The sequence below is a fragment of the Oncorhynchus clarkii genome, chromosome 1, assembly GCF_045791955.1.
Source record: "Oncorhynchus clarkii lewisi isolate Uvic-CL-2024 chromosome 1, UVic_Ocla_1.0, whole genome shotgun sequence".
In the NCBI taxonomy this organism is placed as follows: Eukaryota; Metazoa; Chordata; class Actinopteri; order Salmoniformes; family Salmonidae; genus Oncorhynchus; species Oncorhynchus clarkii.
In genome coordinates this window covers 37,987,630-38,004,384 of record NC_092147.1, presented here as the reverse complement: position 1 = coordinate 38,004,384, position 16,755 = coordinate 37,987,630, and the positions used below count along the sequence as shown (strand labels likewise).

At 42.5% G+C, this 16,755-nt stretch overlaps 1 protein-coding gene across 2 annotated transcripts in view; it reads right to left on the bottom strand.

Moving 5' to 3' along the window:
• The window catches only part of LOC139406663 (furin-like), a 160,369-nt gene that overhangs the window by 42,028 nt on the left and 101,586 nt on the right, over window positions 1–16,755 (bottom strand). For both annotated transcript variants that reach the window (XM_071149521.1, XM_071149529.1), the window contains exon 6: window positions 14,735–14,811. In XM_071149521.1, coding sequence (XP_071005622.1) covers window positions 14,735–14,811 — 77 coding nt within the window. The remainder of the gene's footprint in view (window positions 1–14,734; window positions 14,812–16,755) is intronic.

Below are 16,755 nucleotides of genomic sequence, written 5' to 3'. Positions count from 1 at the left end.
GTCTCCCGATTGATAGGATATACAGTAACAGGGATTAAGGCCAAGCCCAGAGACAGATAGGGTGGTGGTTGGATTAGAAACTACAAGTCTGTGGACAGCAGCCCTGTTATCATGTTTCTTCATCAACCACAAATGGTATGCAGACTCTAGAGCAGAGAGTTTTGTCCTATTGTTCACTCGACCTGAAATACCTGACGATCAAATGCCGACGCTTTGATTTCACATCTGTTATCATCACTGTACGAGGCTCTAAACAAACAGGAAACCGTACACCCGAGGCTGTTTATTGTGGTGGGGGATTTTAACTCTGCATTACTAAAATGTGTGATGTATGACTTTTACCAGCACATCTCCTGTGCCACGAGAGCTGCAAAAATTCTGGACCACTGTTATTCAACCCACAAGAAAGCATACAAGGCCCTCCCACATCCCCCTTTGGCAAATCAGATCACAACTCTATACTCCTGCTTCCTGTTTAAAAACAGAAACTCAAGCAGATGATAAGCTACAGGACTGTTTTGCTAGTGCAGACTGGAATAGGGAAAGTGAAAGGGGGATACCTAGTCAGTTGTACAACTGAATGCATTCAACGGAAATGTGTTTTCGCATTTAACCGAACCCCTCTGAATCAGAGAGGTGCAGGGGGCTGCCGGGGAACAGTACGTTAACTGCCTTGCTCAGGCGCAGAATTCCATAATTTTTTTTTTTTACCTTGTCAGCTCAAGGATTCGATCCAGCAACCTTTGGGTTACTGGCCCAACACTTCTACCCGCCAGGCTACCTGCGAATATGTTCCGGGACTCCGCCGATAACTTTCGACAAGCTTATGACCTTTGTTACTGGCTTCATCAGAAAGAGCATCAAAGACATTGTCCCCACAGTGAAGGTCTGCTGTTTCCCCAACCAAAATATTTATGGTGAGATACTCGCTAAGCTAAAGGACAGGGCCACCACAAATAGGGCTATCACAGCTAACCCTGAGGCTATGGTTGAGGCCACAAACGCATACAAGAAGTCCCGCTACAACCTCAGAGTCATCAAACATGCAAAAGGACAATACAGGAATAAGTTTGAATCCTTCTACACTGGCTCCGACACGTGGCAAGGATTATAGTTTTTTTTAAGGATTATAAAGGAAGAACCAGACGTGACCTGCCCAACAACGCCTCCCTACAAGACAAACTCAATGCTTTTTTGCATACTTTGATAAAACCAACAAATCAAAGCTTTGCATGAGGGCCCCTGCTGTTTCCGGAGGACTGGGTGATCTCGCTCTCCGAGGCCGACGTGAGTAAGACTTTTAAACAGGTCAACAATCCTAACGCCACGGGGCCAGACGGAACACCAGGGAACGTTCTCAGTGAATGCGCAAGCAAGCTGGCAGGCATCTTCACAGACATTTGCAACCTCTTCTTGTCCCAGTCTGTAATCCCCACATGCGTCAAGTTGACCACCACCATTCCTGTTCCCAAGAACTCTAAGGCAACCTGCCACAATGAATACCGCCCTGTAGCACTCACATCTGTAATCATGAAGTGCTTTGAAAGGCTGGTCATGGCACACATCCAGTCCTTCATCCCATACACCCTGGACCCCCTCCAATTTGAATACTGACCCAACAGATCCACAGATGATACAATCTCAATCCACACTGCCCTCTACCACCTAGACAAAAGGATAGGGATGTGCCGAACACTTGGACAAAACAAGTATCGTAACAGATATGTAGAATTTTCTGAATACAACTTTGATAATTACCCCAAAAGTATTTTTTTGTAATTATCCGTAATTGGGGGAAAAAATATTTATCTGCCAGCACGCATTCCTATTTCACTAAAAAGAAGCACTGTGTTCTCTAAACAACTATTGACTAGTTCTTCTGTCTGTAAAGAAATGGGCGGGGTATCGGTTGAGCCTGCTGCAACGATTGGATTAGAACAAGATGTTCTCCCTCTGCTCTCGTTTCCACAGACAGACACACGCGGCTCTGTTTCACACAGTCACTCACAGTCACTTGTCTCAGGGCACAAGTCTCCCCTTCTCCAAACATTGTGTATGAATCAGAATCCATAGCTAGTCATTGTTGTTCAATCTAAACTGAACAAAAATCTAAACGCAATATGTAAAGTGTTCATCCCATGTTTCATGAGCTGAAATAAAAGATGCCAGAAATGTTCCATATGTACAAAAAGCTTATTTCGCAATTTTTGGGGAAAAAATGTGTATGCATCCATGTTAGTGAGCTTTTCTCCTTTGTCAAGATAATCCACCCACCTGACAGGTGTGGCATATCAAGAAGCTGATAAACAGCATGATCATTACACATGTGCACCTTGTGCAGGGAACAATAAAAGGACACTCTAAAATGTTAAGCTTTGTCACACAACACAATGCTACAGATGTCTCAAGTTGAGGGATTGTGTAATTGACATGCTGACTGCAGGAATGTCCACCAGAGCTTTTGACAGAGAATTGAATGTTAATTTCTCTACCATAAACCGCCTCCAACCAGCCTCAAAACCACAGACCATGTGCAACCACGGCAGCACAGGACCTCCACATCCGGCTTCTTCACCTGCGGGACAGTATAAGACCAGCCTTGATTGGCTCAGTGTTATGTCACTCATGGGGACACAACGTCACCGCAAAACCTACAGTGAGAGCTTGAAAATTCAAGCCCCTTGGGTGTTGCCATAGACTTACTTTAGAAGTGACCATCCAAGAAGGCTTATCTGTGGTCATCACCATAAATCCAGAGAATGCCAGACTTTGATGACAAAGGGGAGTCCAAAAATGTATTGTATGCTGCTGCATAAATGATGTAGTATACCAGGGAGATATGTATACTGTAGCTAAGAAAGTAATACTAAGTGTATGTTGTGTATAAAGCTGTTTGTAGCCCATGTGCCTCACCCTAATAATTTGGTCCTTCTCCCCTCCTAATTTAGCCTACTATTCTGACTTGGTGGTGCACATTTAGCCTATAGCCTGTTTTAGAGATGTGCCATCATTGAATATTGTAAGAGCTTTCATTGTCTCTTTCTATGCCCCCTTTATTTGTCCTACGGTTCTGACTTGGTGTACAGGGAGAGTACTGTAAGAACGGCCCATGTTCTGATTTCTGTTGCTGTACATTTCAAAAGTGCTGAACAAATAGTTATATTGACTACATCCGTTTTAGCTCGCTCATTAATGACTTAATCTAAATTACGGATTGCCTCTTATACGCTTGTCATCCCCTTATGCCATAGTTTGTACATCTCAATTGTCAGTAGAAAACACATTTGTTTAAGCAAGTCAACCATATCAGCTTTGTTTTTTAAAATGAACTGTTTCTCTGCCAGACAAGGCTCTACTGATAGCCAGGTGAAGCAGTGGTAAGGTGTTGGGACTGCTGTTGGGACTCTGCTGTTGGGACAGCTTTATCTACGCCCTAACAGTTTGGGGGCACTGTTTGTCACTGTTATAGTGCAATTAATGTATTCTTGAGTGTTGTGTAGTGGCTTTGCTGGTATTCATCAAAAACATATACATTTTTTCGCCCCACTAAAATGTGCATGCTAAAATCGTCACTGTATAGGAGTGACTGGAACTCAAGTCAGTTGAGAAAAGGGAGGGATAGGGTCATGCAAAGCAACTGTATTTAAAGAGAGTTCTGAAGGAGATATCTGTTTCACTCAGTCTGAGTGAAACAGCATCATCCAACTCCAGTATCAGTTTGTTACAGAAGATATGCAGTATGCTGCTTCATATGCAAGTACATAAGTACATTTTTTGCATATCGCCTGTTTGCATAATTACCGTTAACTGTAGCTAAAATAGTCACCCAGATAATACATTGAATGACGAAGTTTTACTTGTGTTGTGTGGTATACATTTATAATCATTGTTTAGTGTCCAGTTATCCCAAGAATGTACTGTTAAGGAGTGTAGGCGAGCCTACTCCTTTAACGTCCAAGGACCTTATAGGTTATTTTCAGAGGGAAACTGGCACAAAACAACCAAATACTCTATCTAATTGTGAATCGTATTGTAGAAACATAAAGTGACTTTCATATCACATCAAAATAATTTCACAAAAGCAAAAAAAAAACACTTTCTATTCACTGTTTTAACCGGTTTAATCAGTTGCAGCCTACAGTGTTTTTCAGTTGCAACATTTTTCTGGCATCCTTCTTCCCTTACATTTGACATTTTAGTAATTTAGCAGATGCACTTATCCTGAGCAACTTACTAACAGGTGTTTGGAGATGCTATCTATCTAATTAGAACAGGTGGTTGCCTCTGTCTTCCATAAACAAGCACTGTAACATGGAAACATGGCTGTGTGTTTCCAGTAATTTTACCTTTTTTCTTAAAAAAAATACAAATTCTCATTGATATGAAAGATAAAAAGGTGCAATATGCAGATATCACTCCACAATTTCCTGGTTGCTAAAATTCTAATAGTTAATGTGATAAAATAAGCAAGTATAGTGTAGAGCAGGGCTTCCCAAACTCGATCCTGGCCCCCCGTAGGGGGCACGTTTTGGTTTTTGCCCTAGCACTACAAAGCTGATTTAAATAACCAACTCATCATCAAGCTTTGATTACTTTAAATCAGCTGTGTAGTGCTAGGGCAAATACCAAAACGTGCATCCAGGGGGATCTCAGGATCCAGTTAGAGAAACCCTACCACCCTGCTATACACTATACTTGCTTGTTTTGAGCAGATCATGCTGTTTAAATTAATCAGCTTCTTGATATGCCACACCTGTCAGGTGGATTATCTTGGCAAAGGAGACATGCTCACTAAGACGTAAACACATTTCTGCACCAAATTTTAGAGAAATAATTTCAGCTCAATGAAACATGGGACCAACACTTTATATGTTGCGTTTATATTTTTGTTCCATGTAGTTATTTCCTGTCGACTTTGCTGAGGCCATATGGTTGTTTTTGTCTGTCTACTTGGTGCTGTTTAGTAGGCCTACTTTGTTGTCCGTATAATTATTCCTTTGCCGACGACGTCTGTCGTTATGTCATGATTCAAGCCCATGCTTGCTTGCTATTATTACTTCTTGCCCAGGCATGTTTACAGAGTGACAGATCATTAGAAAATACAATTACAAATGTAAATGGTTTATTTTGAAACAATATATGGGGCAAGCGAATTAGTCTACCTTCATCTAAATATGTGTCTGGAATGAATGCAGGCAGTGGTAGCCTATTAGCCTATTTCATTGATAGTTGCCTAGGACTAAGCAAGTAAATCATGTGTTTTTTTTATTTTTATCTGTTGGGTTCGTGAGCGAAGGAACATAACCATGTGCTCTGAGATGCACTTATAGCGCAGGATGGACTGGTGAACCTCACAAAATAGATGGCATCATGAGGTAGGAAAATTATGTGGATATATTGAAGCAACATCTCATGACATCAGTCAGGAAATTAAAGCTTGGTCGCAAATGAGTCTTCCAAATGGACAATGACCCCAAGCATACTTCCAAAGTTGTGGCAAAATGGCTTAAGTACAACAAAGTCAAGGTACTGGAGTGGCCATCACAAAGCCCTGACCTCAATCCCATAGAAAATATGTGGGCAGAAATGAAAAAGTGAGTGCGAGCAAGGAGAACTACAAACCGGACTCAGCTACACTAGCCGGTTCGGTTCAAGAACTGCAACGCTGCTGGGTTTAAGGAAGGTGTCCTTTTTGTCTTGTAAACTCAATGTATGTGAGAATGCTGTTCATTGACTACAGCTCAGCATTCAACACCATAGTGCTCTCCCAGCTCGTTACCAAGCTAGGCACCCTCTGACTGAACACCTCCCTCTGCAAGGATCCTGGACTTCCTGCCCTCGACTGCAAGGCTCTACAGAGGGTGGTGCGTATGGCCCAGTGCATCACTGGTGACGAGCTCCCAGCCATTCAGGACATTCATGCCAGGCGATGTCTAAGAAAGGCCCGTAAAATTGCCATAGACTCCCATCACCCATACCATGGACTGTTCTCGCTGCTTCCGTTCGGCAAGCGGTACTGGAGCGTCGGGTTTTTGACCAACATCTCCAATACAGTTTCTTTCCCCAAGCCATAAGAATCCTGAACAGCTAACTGCACTGACTCTATGTTCACCCAGGTCTCTAGCAACACATTCTCACAATCTTACACACACATCCATCACCATGCACACACCCACTTACGCTGCTGCTATATTAATTAGTATTGATTATTATTACCATTAGTATTTATCCTGCTACCAGTCACTTTTTACATGTACATACCTACCCCATTTACTCCGGTACACCTGCACATTGTAATGATGGTACTGGCACTGACCTGTTTCCAGCTTGCGTGTGTTTTTTCCCTTTTCTTCTTTCATATACACTACCGTTCAACTGTTTGGGGTCACTTAAAAATGTCTTTTTTTTTTTTTTTTTTAAACAAATTTTTTGTCTGTTTAAATAACATAAAATTTATCGGAAGTACAGTGTAGACATTGTTAATGTTGTAAATGACTATTGTAGCTGGAAACTGAAGATTATTTTATGGAATATCTACATAGGGGTACAGAGGCCCATTATCAGTAACCATCACTCCTGTGTTCCAATGTCACGTTGTGTTAGCTAATCCAAGTTTATCATTTTAAAAGGCTAATTGACCATTAGAACCCCCCAGCTATATGCATGCCCCTTTCAAAAAATGTAGAACTAAGAACAGATATAGCCCTTGGTTCACTCCAGACCTGACTGCCTTCGGCAAGCACAAAAACATTCTCTGGCGGACTGCACTAGCATCGAATAGTCCCCACGATATGCAACTTTTCAGAGAAGTCAGGAACCAATACACGCAGTCAGTTAGGAAAGCAAAGGCTAACTTTTTCAAACAGAAATTTGCATCCTGTAGCTCCAACTCCAAAAAGTTTTGGGACATTGTAAAGTCCATGGAGTATAAGAGCACCTCCTCCTAGCTGCCCATTGTACTGAGGCTAGGAAACACTGTCACCACCGATAAATCCATGATAATCGAGAATTTCAATAAGCATTTCTCTACGGCTGGCCATGCTTTCCTCCTGGCTACCCCAACCCCGGCCAACAGCTCCGCACCACCCACAGCTACTTGCCCAAGCCTCCCCAGCTTCTCCTTCACCCAAATCCAGATAGCAGATGTTTTGAAAGAGATGCAAAACCTGGACCCGTACAAATCAGCTGGGCTAGACAATCTGGACCCTCTCTTTCTAAAATGATCCGCCGCCATTGTTCAACCTCTCTCTCGTATCGTCTGAGATTCCTAAAGATTGGAAAGCTGCCGCGGTCATCGCCCTCTTCACAGGGGGTGACACTCTAGACCCAAACTGTTACAGACCTATATACATCCTGCCCTGCCTTTCTAAAGTCTGCGAAAGCCAAGTAAACAAAACAGATCACTGACCATTTCGAATCCCACCGCACCTTCTCCACTGTGCAATCCGGTTTCCGAGCTGGTCACGGGTGCACCTCAGCCACGCTCAAGGTATTAAACGATATCATAACGGCCATCGATAAAAGACAGTACTGTGCAGCCGTCTTCATTGACCTGGCCAAGGCTTTCGACTCTGTCAATCACCGTATTCTTAACGGCAGACTCAACAGCCTTGGTTTCTCAAATGACTGCCTCGACTGGTTCACCAACTACTTCTCAGATAGAGTTCAGTGTGTCAAATCAGAGGGCCTGTTGTCCGGATTGCTGGCAGTCTCTATGGGGGTACCACAGGGTTCAATTCTCGGGCCAACTCTTTTGTCTGTATATATCAACGATGTTGCTCTTGCTGAGGGTGATTCCTTGATCCACCTCTACGCAGACGACAGCATTCTGTATACATCTGGCCCTTCTTTGGACACTGTGTTAACAAACCTCCAAACGAGTTTCAATGCCATACAACACTCCTTCCGTGGCCTCCAACTGCTCTTGAAGTTACATCTCCCTCACTAACTTTAAGCATCAGCTATCTGAGCAGCTTACCGATCGCTGCAGCTGTACACAGCCAATATATATATATAGCCCATCCAATTACCTACCTCATCCCCATATTGTTTTTATTTACTTTTTTGCTCTTTTGCACACCGGTATTTCTACTTGCACATCAATATGCACATCTATCACTCCAGTGTTAATTTGCTAAATTGTAATTACTTCGCTATTATGGCCTATTTATTGCCTTGCCTCCTGTGCCATTTGCACAAACTGTATATAGATTTTTTCTATTGTGTTATTGACTGGACGTTTGTTTATTCCATGCGTAACTCTGTGTTTGTGTCGCACTGCTTTGCTTTATCTTGGCCAGGTCGCAGTTGTAAATGAGAACTTGTTCTCAACTGGCCTAGCTGGTTAAATAAAGGTGAAATAAAATGAAAAAATATATTTTTTTTACAACAATAACAATGTCTACACTGTATTTCTGATCAATTTGATGTTATACTAAATTTACAAAAAATGTCTTTCTTTCAAAAACAAGAACATTTTTAAGTGACCCCAAACTTTTGAACGGTAGTGTATATAAATATATTTTTTACCTATATTATTACTTTATTATTTCCTTCAAATTATCTCCTTTCACCTAGATATTGAATTGTTGGGAAAAAGCTTAGTAAGTAAACATTTCACTGAACTGTTTTACACCTGCTGTATGCTGTGCACCCGACAAATAAACTAAACCTGGGATTACTAGAATCTCAGGCTCTTCTCACCCTCTCCAATCTCCAATCCACAGTATTGACAGCACTATAATAGAGGAGAGGAGGAGAGAAAGCACAGAGGACAAACATTCTGATGATGGAGCACAAAATAATTACCTGCTTGAGTGAGCCTCACCTGGCTTGAAACCCTTTCAACAGTACCTGCCAGTCCTGCCAACTTGCAGTACAAAGCAGCTACCCAGAACAACTACTAAATGGATGCAAATTCAAAACCCAACCTTGCATGTCACCAATACAAATGAACCAGCCTTGGCAGGGGAAGGGGACGTAAGCTTCTGACTTAAGTCTCCTGTTCCCTTTTCTCCCCATGAAAATATTCATATAATCCCATTGTGGGGAGGCGGATAGCATTACTCAGCATCTGGCCGCACGCCTCTATGGGGATTTACTGTACTCATCTGCTATAATTTCTTCTCAGGTCACTCCAAACACACAGTGCTCAGAGCTATTGACAGACACACTTGCTTCTCATTTCATGGTCAGATATCGATTCCGTCCTGGATAATTACCTTGACAGCAACAGCCGAACTCTGTGTGTAGTGTACTGTGTCTGTACTGTGTGTGTAGTGTACTGTGTCTGTACTGTGTGTGTAGTGTACTGTGTCTGTACTGTGTGTGCATGTGCTTGCTTAGGTACCATGTGTATACAGTGCCGTGATAAAGTATTTGCCGTGTTTCAGATTGTCTCAATTTTTGCATATTTCTGACACTGAATATTAAGAGATATTTAACCAAACCCAATAAGGGAACCTGAATGAATAAATAACAAAATGTTGACACTTATTTCATTTATTTAATTAACTAAGTTATGCAACACCTAATGACCCTGTATGAAAAAGTAATTGCCCCCTTACACTCAATATCGGTGGTGCAATGACTGCAACCAAACACTTCTTGTAGTTGTTGATCAGTCTTTGCTATGTCTGGCAAAAACCAAACACTGCATACCAACGGTCAAGCATGGTGGTGGTAGTGTGATGGTTTGGGGATGATTTGCTGCCTCAGGACACGGACGACTTGCCATCATTGAAGGAACCATGAATTCTGCTCTGAATCAGATAATTCTGAAGGGGAATGTCAGGCCATCCATCTGTGAGCTGAAGAGCAGATGGAACATGCAGAAAGACAATGATCCAAAACACACAAGCAAGTCCAGAATGGCTCAAAAGCAACAAATATTTGTTTGATTATACATTTATTTAACTAGGCAAGTCAGTTAAAAACAAATTGTTATATACAATGACGGCCTACCCCGGCCAAACCCGGACAATGCTGGGACAATTGTGCGCCGCCCTATGGGACTCCCAATCACGGCCGGGTGTGATACAGTCTGGATTCGAACCAGGGTGACACGTCTTGCACTGAGATGCAGTGCTAGACCACTGCGCCACTCGGGAGCATGGCCTATAGAAATGGCCTATAGTCAAAGTCCAGACCTAAACCCGATTGAGATGTTGTGGCAGGACCTGAAATGATCAATTCATGCTTGACAAACCACCAATGTAGCTGAGTTAAAGCAATTCTGCATGGAAGAGAGGGCCAAAATTCCTCCACAGGGATGTGAGAGACTGTTCAACAACTACAGGAAGCGTTTGGTTGCAGTCATCGCAGCTAAAGGTATAATTACTTTTTCACATGAGGGCATTGGGTGTTGCATAACTTTGTTTATGAAATAAATGAAAAAAGTATCAATATGTTGTGTTATTTGTTCACTCGGGTTCCCTTAATCTAATATTAGGTTCTGGTTGAAGATCTGATAGCATTCAGTGTCCAAAATATGAAAAAACAGAAAATCAGAAAGGGGGCTAATAATTTCTCAGGGCACTGTCTGTGTGCGTTTTCTGGAGTTCTGTGCAGCAGCAGCGGATCTGGAAAGGAGAAGCTTAACCAACCAAGGAGTAGCCCTGTGTTCCCTAGTCAGCAGAACTGAGTGGAACCTGCCTCAAACAGACAGGGGGGCAGGGGTGGATTAAGCAGAGCTACTCTAGTTCTACTCCAGGCAACGATGGAAACAAGGTCCCTGGTTAAAGTGAAAGCCTTGGGCCTTGACTAGGCAAACCAATTGCTTTTCTCCCAGTGGGGAAAAGAGAGAGGGAATCTCTTCTGTAGAGACAGAATAAAACAGTGGACTTAAATGCTTTCGGTAATGCCAATCAATTGTTAAATCACTTCAATATGTACAGTAGATACAGGACAACTCACACCAATATGTACAGCAAAGAGGCAGCTTAAAGGAAGACGGGGTTCTTGTTCAAGGGAAGGGAAAACATTTGGTGATACAACATGCAAAGCCATTTTCAGTTCACTGGTAGAAATGCATTGAATCTCTTCAGTATTTACAGTAGAGGCAGAGGCAGCTCAAATAATGTAAATATGGGGAAGTATAAACCATGCTGTGCTGTGGAGACATTTTAGTTCTATCTCAAATATGTTTCGACAGTGTTATGAAAGACTAATTTATCATGTTTCCTGACATACTGCAAGATCCTGTTAAGCTTTGAAAAATAAATAAATGAGAAAAACAAACAAAAAGACTGTGGGCCTTCAGAGTGGCGCAGCGGTCTAAGGCATTGCAGTGCTGAGGCACCACTACAGCATTGGGTTCGATCCCAGGCTGTCACAGCCGGATGTGCCCGGGAGCCCAAAAGGGCAGCACACAATTGGCCCAGCGCTGTCCGGGTTAGGGGAGGGTTTGGCCAGGGGGGGGTTTCCCCCTTTTCTAATCTCATCCGCGGGAGATGGGGCCATGGCAGAAGACACAGCCACACGCTGGGGTCCCAGTGAGGGAGTGAGAGGGGCTGAGGAGGAGGCGCTTTGGAAACCCCCTTTTACTTTTGGACCAGCGCTTTTTTACTTCAATCACCAAAAAGCCGGGAGAGAGGAGGTGGTATCAGCCAGGGGCAAATAAACTACTGCACTAGCTACAAACAAAGTTGCTCAGGCTCTGAGGTGGTGGTAGAAGTGGTGGTGTTGACCCTTTTTGCACTAACCCTTCACATACAGTGGGGCAAAAAAGTATTTAGTCAGCCACCAATTGTGCATGTTCTCCCACTTAAAAAGATGAGAGAGGCCTGTAATTTTCATCATAGGTACACTTCAACTATGACAAACAAAATGAGAAAAAAATCCAGAAAATCACATTGTAGGATTTTTAATGAATTTATTTGCAAATTATGGTGGAAAATAAGTATTTGGTCAAAAGTTTATCTCAATACTTTGTTATATACCCTTTGTTGGCAATGACAGAGGCCAAAAGGTTTCTGTAAGTCTTCACAAGGTTTTCACACACTGTTGCTGGTATTTTGGCCCATTCCTCCATGCAGATCTCCTCTAGAGCAGTGATGTTTTGGGGCTGTTGCTGGGCAACACGGACTTTCAACTCCCTCCAAATATTTTCTATGGGGTTGAGATCTGGAGACTGGCTAGGCCACTCCAGGACCTTGAAATGCTTCTTACGAAGCCACTCCTTTGTTGCCCGGGCGGTTCATTGTCATGCTGAAAGACCCAGCCACGTTTCATCTTCAATGCCCTTGCTGATGGAAGGAGGTTTTCACTCAAAATCAGTCGTCCTGGTCAGTCGTCCTGGTCCCTTTGCAGAAAAACAGCCCCAAAGCATGATGTTTCCACCCCCATGCTTCACAGTAGGTATGGTGTTCTTTGGATGCAACTCAGCATTCTTTGTCCTTCAAACACGACGAGTTGAGTTTTTACCAAAAAGTTATATTTTGGTTTCATCTGACCATATGACATTCTCCCAATCTTCTTCTGGATCATCCAAATGCTCTCTAGCAAACTTCAGACGGGCCTGGACATGTACTGGCTTAAGCAGGGGGACACGTCTGGCACTGCAGGATTTGAGTCCCTGGCGGTGTAGTGTGTTACTGATGGTAGGCTTTGTTACTTTGGTCCCAGCTCTCTGTAGGTCATTCACTAGGTCCCCCCGTGTGGTTCTGGGATTTTTGCTCACCGTTCTTGTGATCATTTTGACCCCACGGGGTGAGATCTTGCGTGGAGCCCCAGATCGAGGGAGATTATCAGTGGTCTTGTATGTCTTCCATTTCCTAATAATTGCTCCCACAGTTGATTTCTTCAAACCAAGCTGCTTACCTATTGCAGATTCAGTTTTCCCAGCCTGGTGAAGGTCTACAATTTTGTTTCTGGTGTCCTTTGACAGCTCTTTGGTCTTGGCCATAGTGGAGTTTGGAGTGTGACTGTTTTAGGTTGTGGACAGGTGTCTTTTATACTGATTACAAGTTCAAACAGGTGGCATTAATACAGGTAACGAGTGGAGGACAGAGGAGCCTCTTAAAGAATAAGTTACATGTCTGTGAGAGCCAGAAATCTTGCTTGTTTGTAGGTGACCAAATACTTATTTTCCACCATAATTTGCAAATAAATTCATAAAAAATCCTGGCTGCCCCACTGTATGCTGCTAAAGCTGTTTTTTTATCTATCCTGTTGCCTAGTCACTTTATCCTTGCCTAAATGTACATATCTACAGAGCATTCGGAAAGTATTCAGACCCATTGACTTTTTCCACATTTTGTTACGTTACAGCCTTATTCAATTTTTTTTAAAAGTATTAGTCAATCTGCACACAATACCCCATAATGATAAAGCTAACCCATTTAAAAAAATAAATAAACCTTAAATCAAATCGAAGTTTGCTTGTCACGTGCGCCGAATACAACAGGTGTAGGTAGACCTTACAGTGAAATGCTTACTTACAGACTCTAACCAATAGTGAAAAAAAGGTATTAGGTGAACAATAGGTAAGTAAAGAAATAAAAACAACAATAAAAAGACAGTGAAAAATAACAGCACACGAGGCTATATACAGTAATGAGGCTATATACAGGCACCGGTTAGTCGGGCTGATTGAGGTAGCATGTACATGTAGATATGGTTAAAGTGACTATGCATATCTAATGAACAGAGAGTAGCAGTAACGTAAAAGAGGGGTTTGCGGGTGGTGGGGCACAATGCAGACCCTTTAAAAGCAGTACTTCGTTGAAGCACTTTTGGCAGCGATAACAGCCTTTTTGTCTTCTTGGGTATGACGCTACAAGCTTGGCACACCTGTATTTGGGGAGTTTCTCTCATTCTTCTCTGCAAATCCCTCAAGCTCTGTCAGGTTTGATGGAGAGTGTTGCTGCACAGCTATTTTCAGGTCTCTCCAGAGATGTTCGATCGGGTTCAAGTCCGGGCTCTGGCTGGGCCAAAGACATTCAGAGACGTGTCCCGAAGGCACTCCTGTATTGTCTTGGCTGTGTGCTTAGGGTCGTTGTCCTGTTGGAAGGTGAACCTTTGCCCCAGTCTGAGGTCCTGAATGCTCTGAAGCAGGTTTTCATCAAGGATCTCTCTGTACTTTGCTCCATTCATCTTTGCCTCTATTCTGACTAGTCTCCCAGTCTCTGCCGGTGAAAAACATACTCACAGCATGATGCTGCCACCACCATGCTTCACCGTAGGGACGGTATTGGCCAGGTGATGAGCTGGGCCTGGTTTCCTCCAGATGTGACGCTTGGCATTTAGGCAAAAGAGTTCAATCTTTCATCAGACCAAAGAATCTTGTTTGTAATGGTCTGAGAGTCCTGTAGGCGCCTTTTGGCAAACTCCAAGCGGGCTGTCATGCACAATTTACTCAGGAGTGGCTTCCGTCTGGCCACTCTACCATTGTGTTCTTGGGTACCTTCAATGCAGTGCATACTGGTATTTCATATGATTAAATCACCAGTCAACAATCCCCTCAAGTTATTAATGGATGACACTGTGTCAGAGAAGCAGTGTTGTTTGACTGCTGTAGTCTGTTGCTGTTTGTAAATGAGAGCAGACAGACTGAAAGACAAGTGCTTGCTTGAGGGCCTATTCTGAAAGAAACAGCGTTACATGATGCAGTGAACCTGCAAAATAAGCTTGCACAATCTAACACACTTTTGACATAGCTCATTTGGCTGTATGTACTGTATGTATGGTCCAGTTTAGTAGTGTGGGGCAGAGCAGGGAAATCCCATTACAGTACCTGTTCTCGTTGCGCTGTGTGTAGCGTGGCTGGGGATCAGAGTCTCCATCATTAACATCATAGCTGGCATCAGGGTCCTGGGAACAGAGATGGAAACAGGTTTCTGAGATGTGAGACTGGGGCTATGGCTGAAGAGCATCCTTTCCTTTCATGTTAAGGAAGTAAGGATATGGTAATAGTGAGAGTGACCACTCTCAGGATGCATCTCAATAGCCTTAAAGGCTCTGCATCGTCAATCCGACGTCTGCATTGGCAGTACACCATTTATTGCAATGCGGCCTCCGCAGAAGTCAGAGCCGACCGTGAGTTTCTGTTTTTTACAGAACCTCCCGCCCCCACCTACCATCAACCAATCATGTCAATGCGGAGCTATACAGAGCCCTCCGCATTGTTCCAAAATTTGAGAAGTGCACGGCGATGCGGTATGGAGCTCGATTTGGCCACTGCATATGTCTCCGAAGGCTCCGTAATTGCGTAACACCCTCCATACGAAGCCTCCGACCACACTGACATTGTCAGATCAAGCATAAATTGGATTTTAAGAGTCTCTTTTCCTCCATCTGTTGCTGCACTCAAACGAAAGCAATTCCTGGAAATTTATTTGAGGTAGGTATTAGGGATGTGCATCTTTCCCTTTCAAGACGATTTGATATGTATCTAGACACATGGGCTCCGATACAGGAACGATATGTTTTAATTGTAAATTATTCAGTGCGATTCGATTTTATTAGAGAACGAATCGATGCGACTTGGTTCCATGCGGGTCGATAAACTAACATTTGTTGCATAAATAAAATGAAAATCTGCTGCTGATGGAGCTCATGTGCTGTGAGCTGTGCCTCTGAGTTGGATCTATCTGAGCTGACTTCTGTGTGTGTGTGTGTGTGTGTGTGTGTGTGTGTGTGTGTGTGTGTGTGTGTGTGTGTGTGTGTGTGTGTGTGTGTGTAAATTATGTATGTCAAGGTGAGCCATTAGGGAGACTAGGCATCTACCACCCCACTACCACTATGTTTTTTGTCACTCCACTTTGGTTCTGAAATCACCATCACCCACTAATTAACCTGTCATTTTTGCAGATGAAGTTGTGGGGGCTAGTAATGTATCAATATTTATAATTTACAAATTAGTTATGACATAGCCAACGAATATATAACAGAACTTTGGATTTCACCCATTTTGACCGTTTGGAAGATTTATGAAGTGAGCTTGTTTTCTGTCCTCATGAAATGATCAACTTTACCCTGGTGGAAAAAAAATATGAAATTGCCATACTTCAGTAAAAGTAACCAGATACTTAACATAAAATGACTCAAATTAAAGTAAAAGTCACCCAGTAAAATACTACTTGAGTAAAAGTATCTGGTTTTAAATATACTAAAGTACAGCTGTGGAAAAAGTACCCAATTGTCAGTCTTGAGTAAAAGTAAATGCTATACATCAAATTCCTTATATTAAGCCAACCAGACAGCACAGTTGTTTGTTTGTATTTTACAGACAGACAGGGCCACAATCCAGCACTTAGACATCATTTACAAATGCAGTATTTGTGTTTCGTGAGTCCACCAGATCAAAGGCAGTAGGGATGACAATGCGTTATATTGATAGCTGCATGAATTGAACCATAATTCTGTCCTGCCTGAGCATTCGAAATGTAACAAGTACCTTTTGGTGCTAGGGAAAATTGATTGGAGTAAAAAGTAAATATTTTATTTAGGAATGTAGTGGAGTAAAACGTAGTCAAAAATATAGAAAGTAAAGTACAAATACCCTAAAAAAACATAAGTATTTTCACTTAAATATTTTTACACCACTGCCTTTATATCTAAAAATGACCATATACACTGATTGTTTAAAGCGAAATTACCTAAACCATTGCAGATGGAGAACCTGAACAATCAAAATAACATCTATTGTAAGCCCTGTTCAGCAGGTAAAGTCAGATAAGAGTGTCTCCGGTAAAACACCATTTTCAACAGCGCATTGATAACAATAACCTTGCAAATTACAGTGCATTTGGAAAG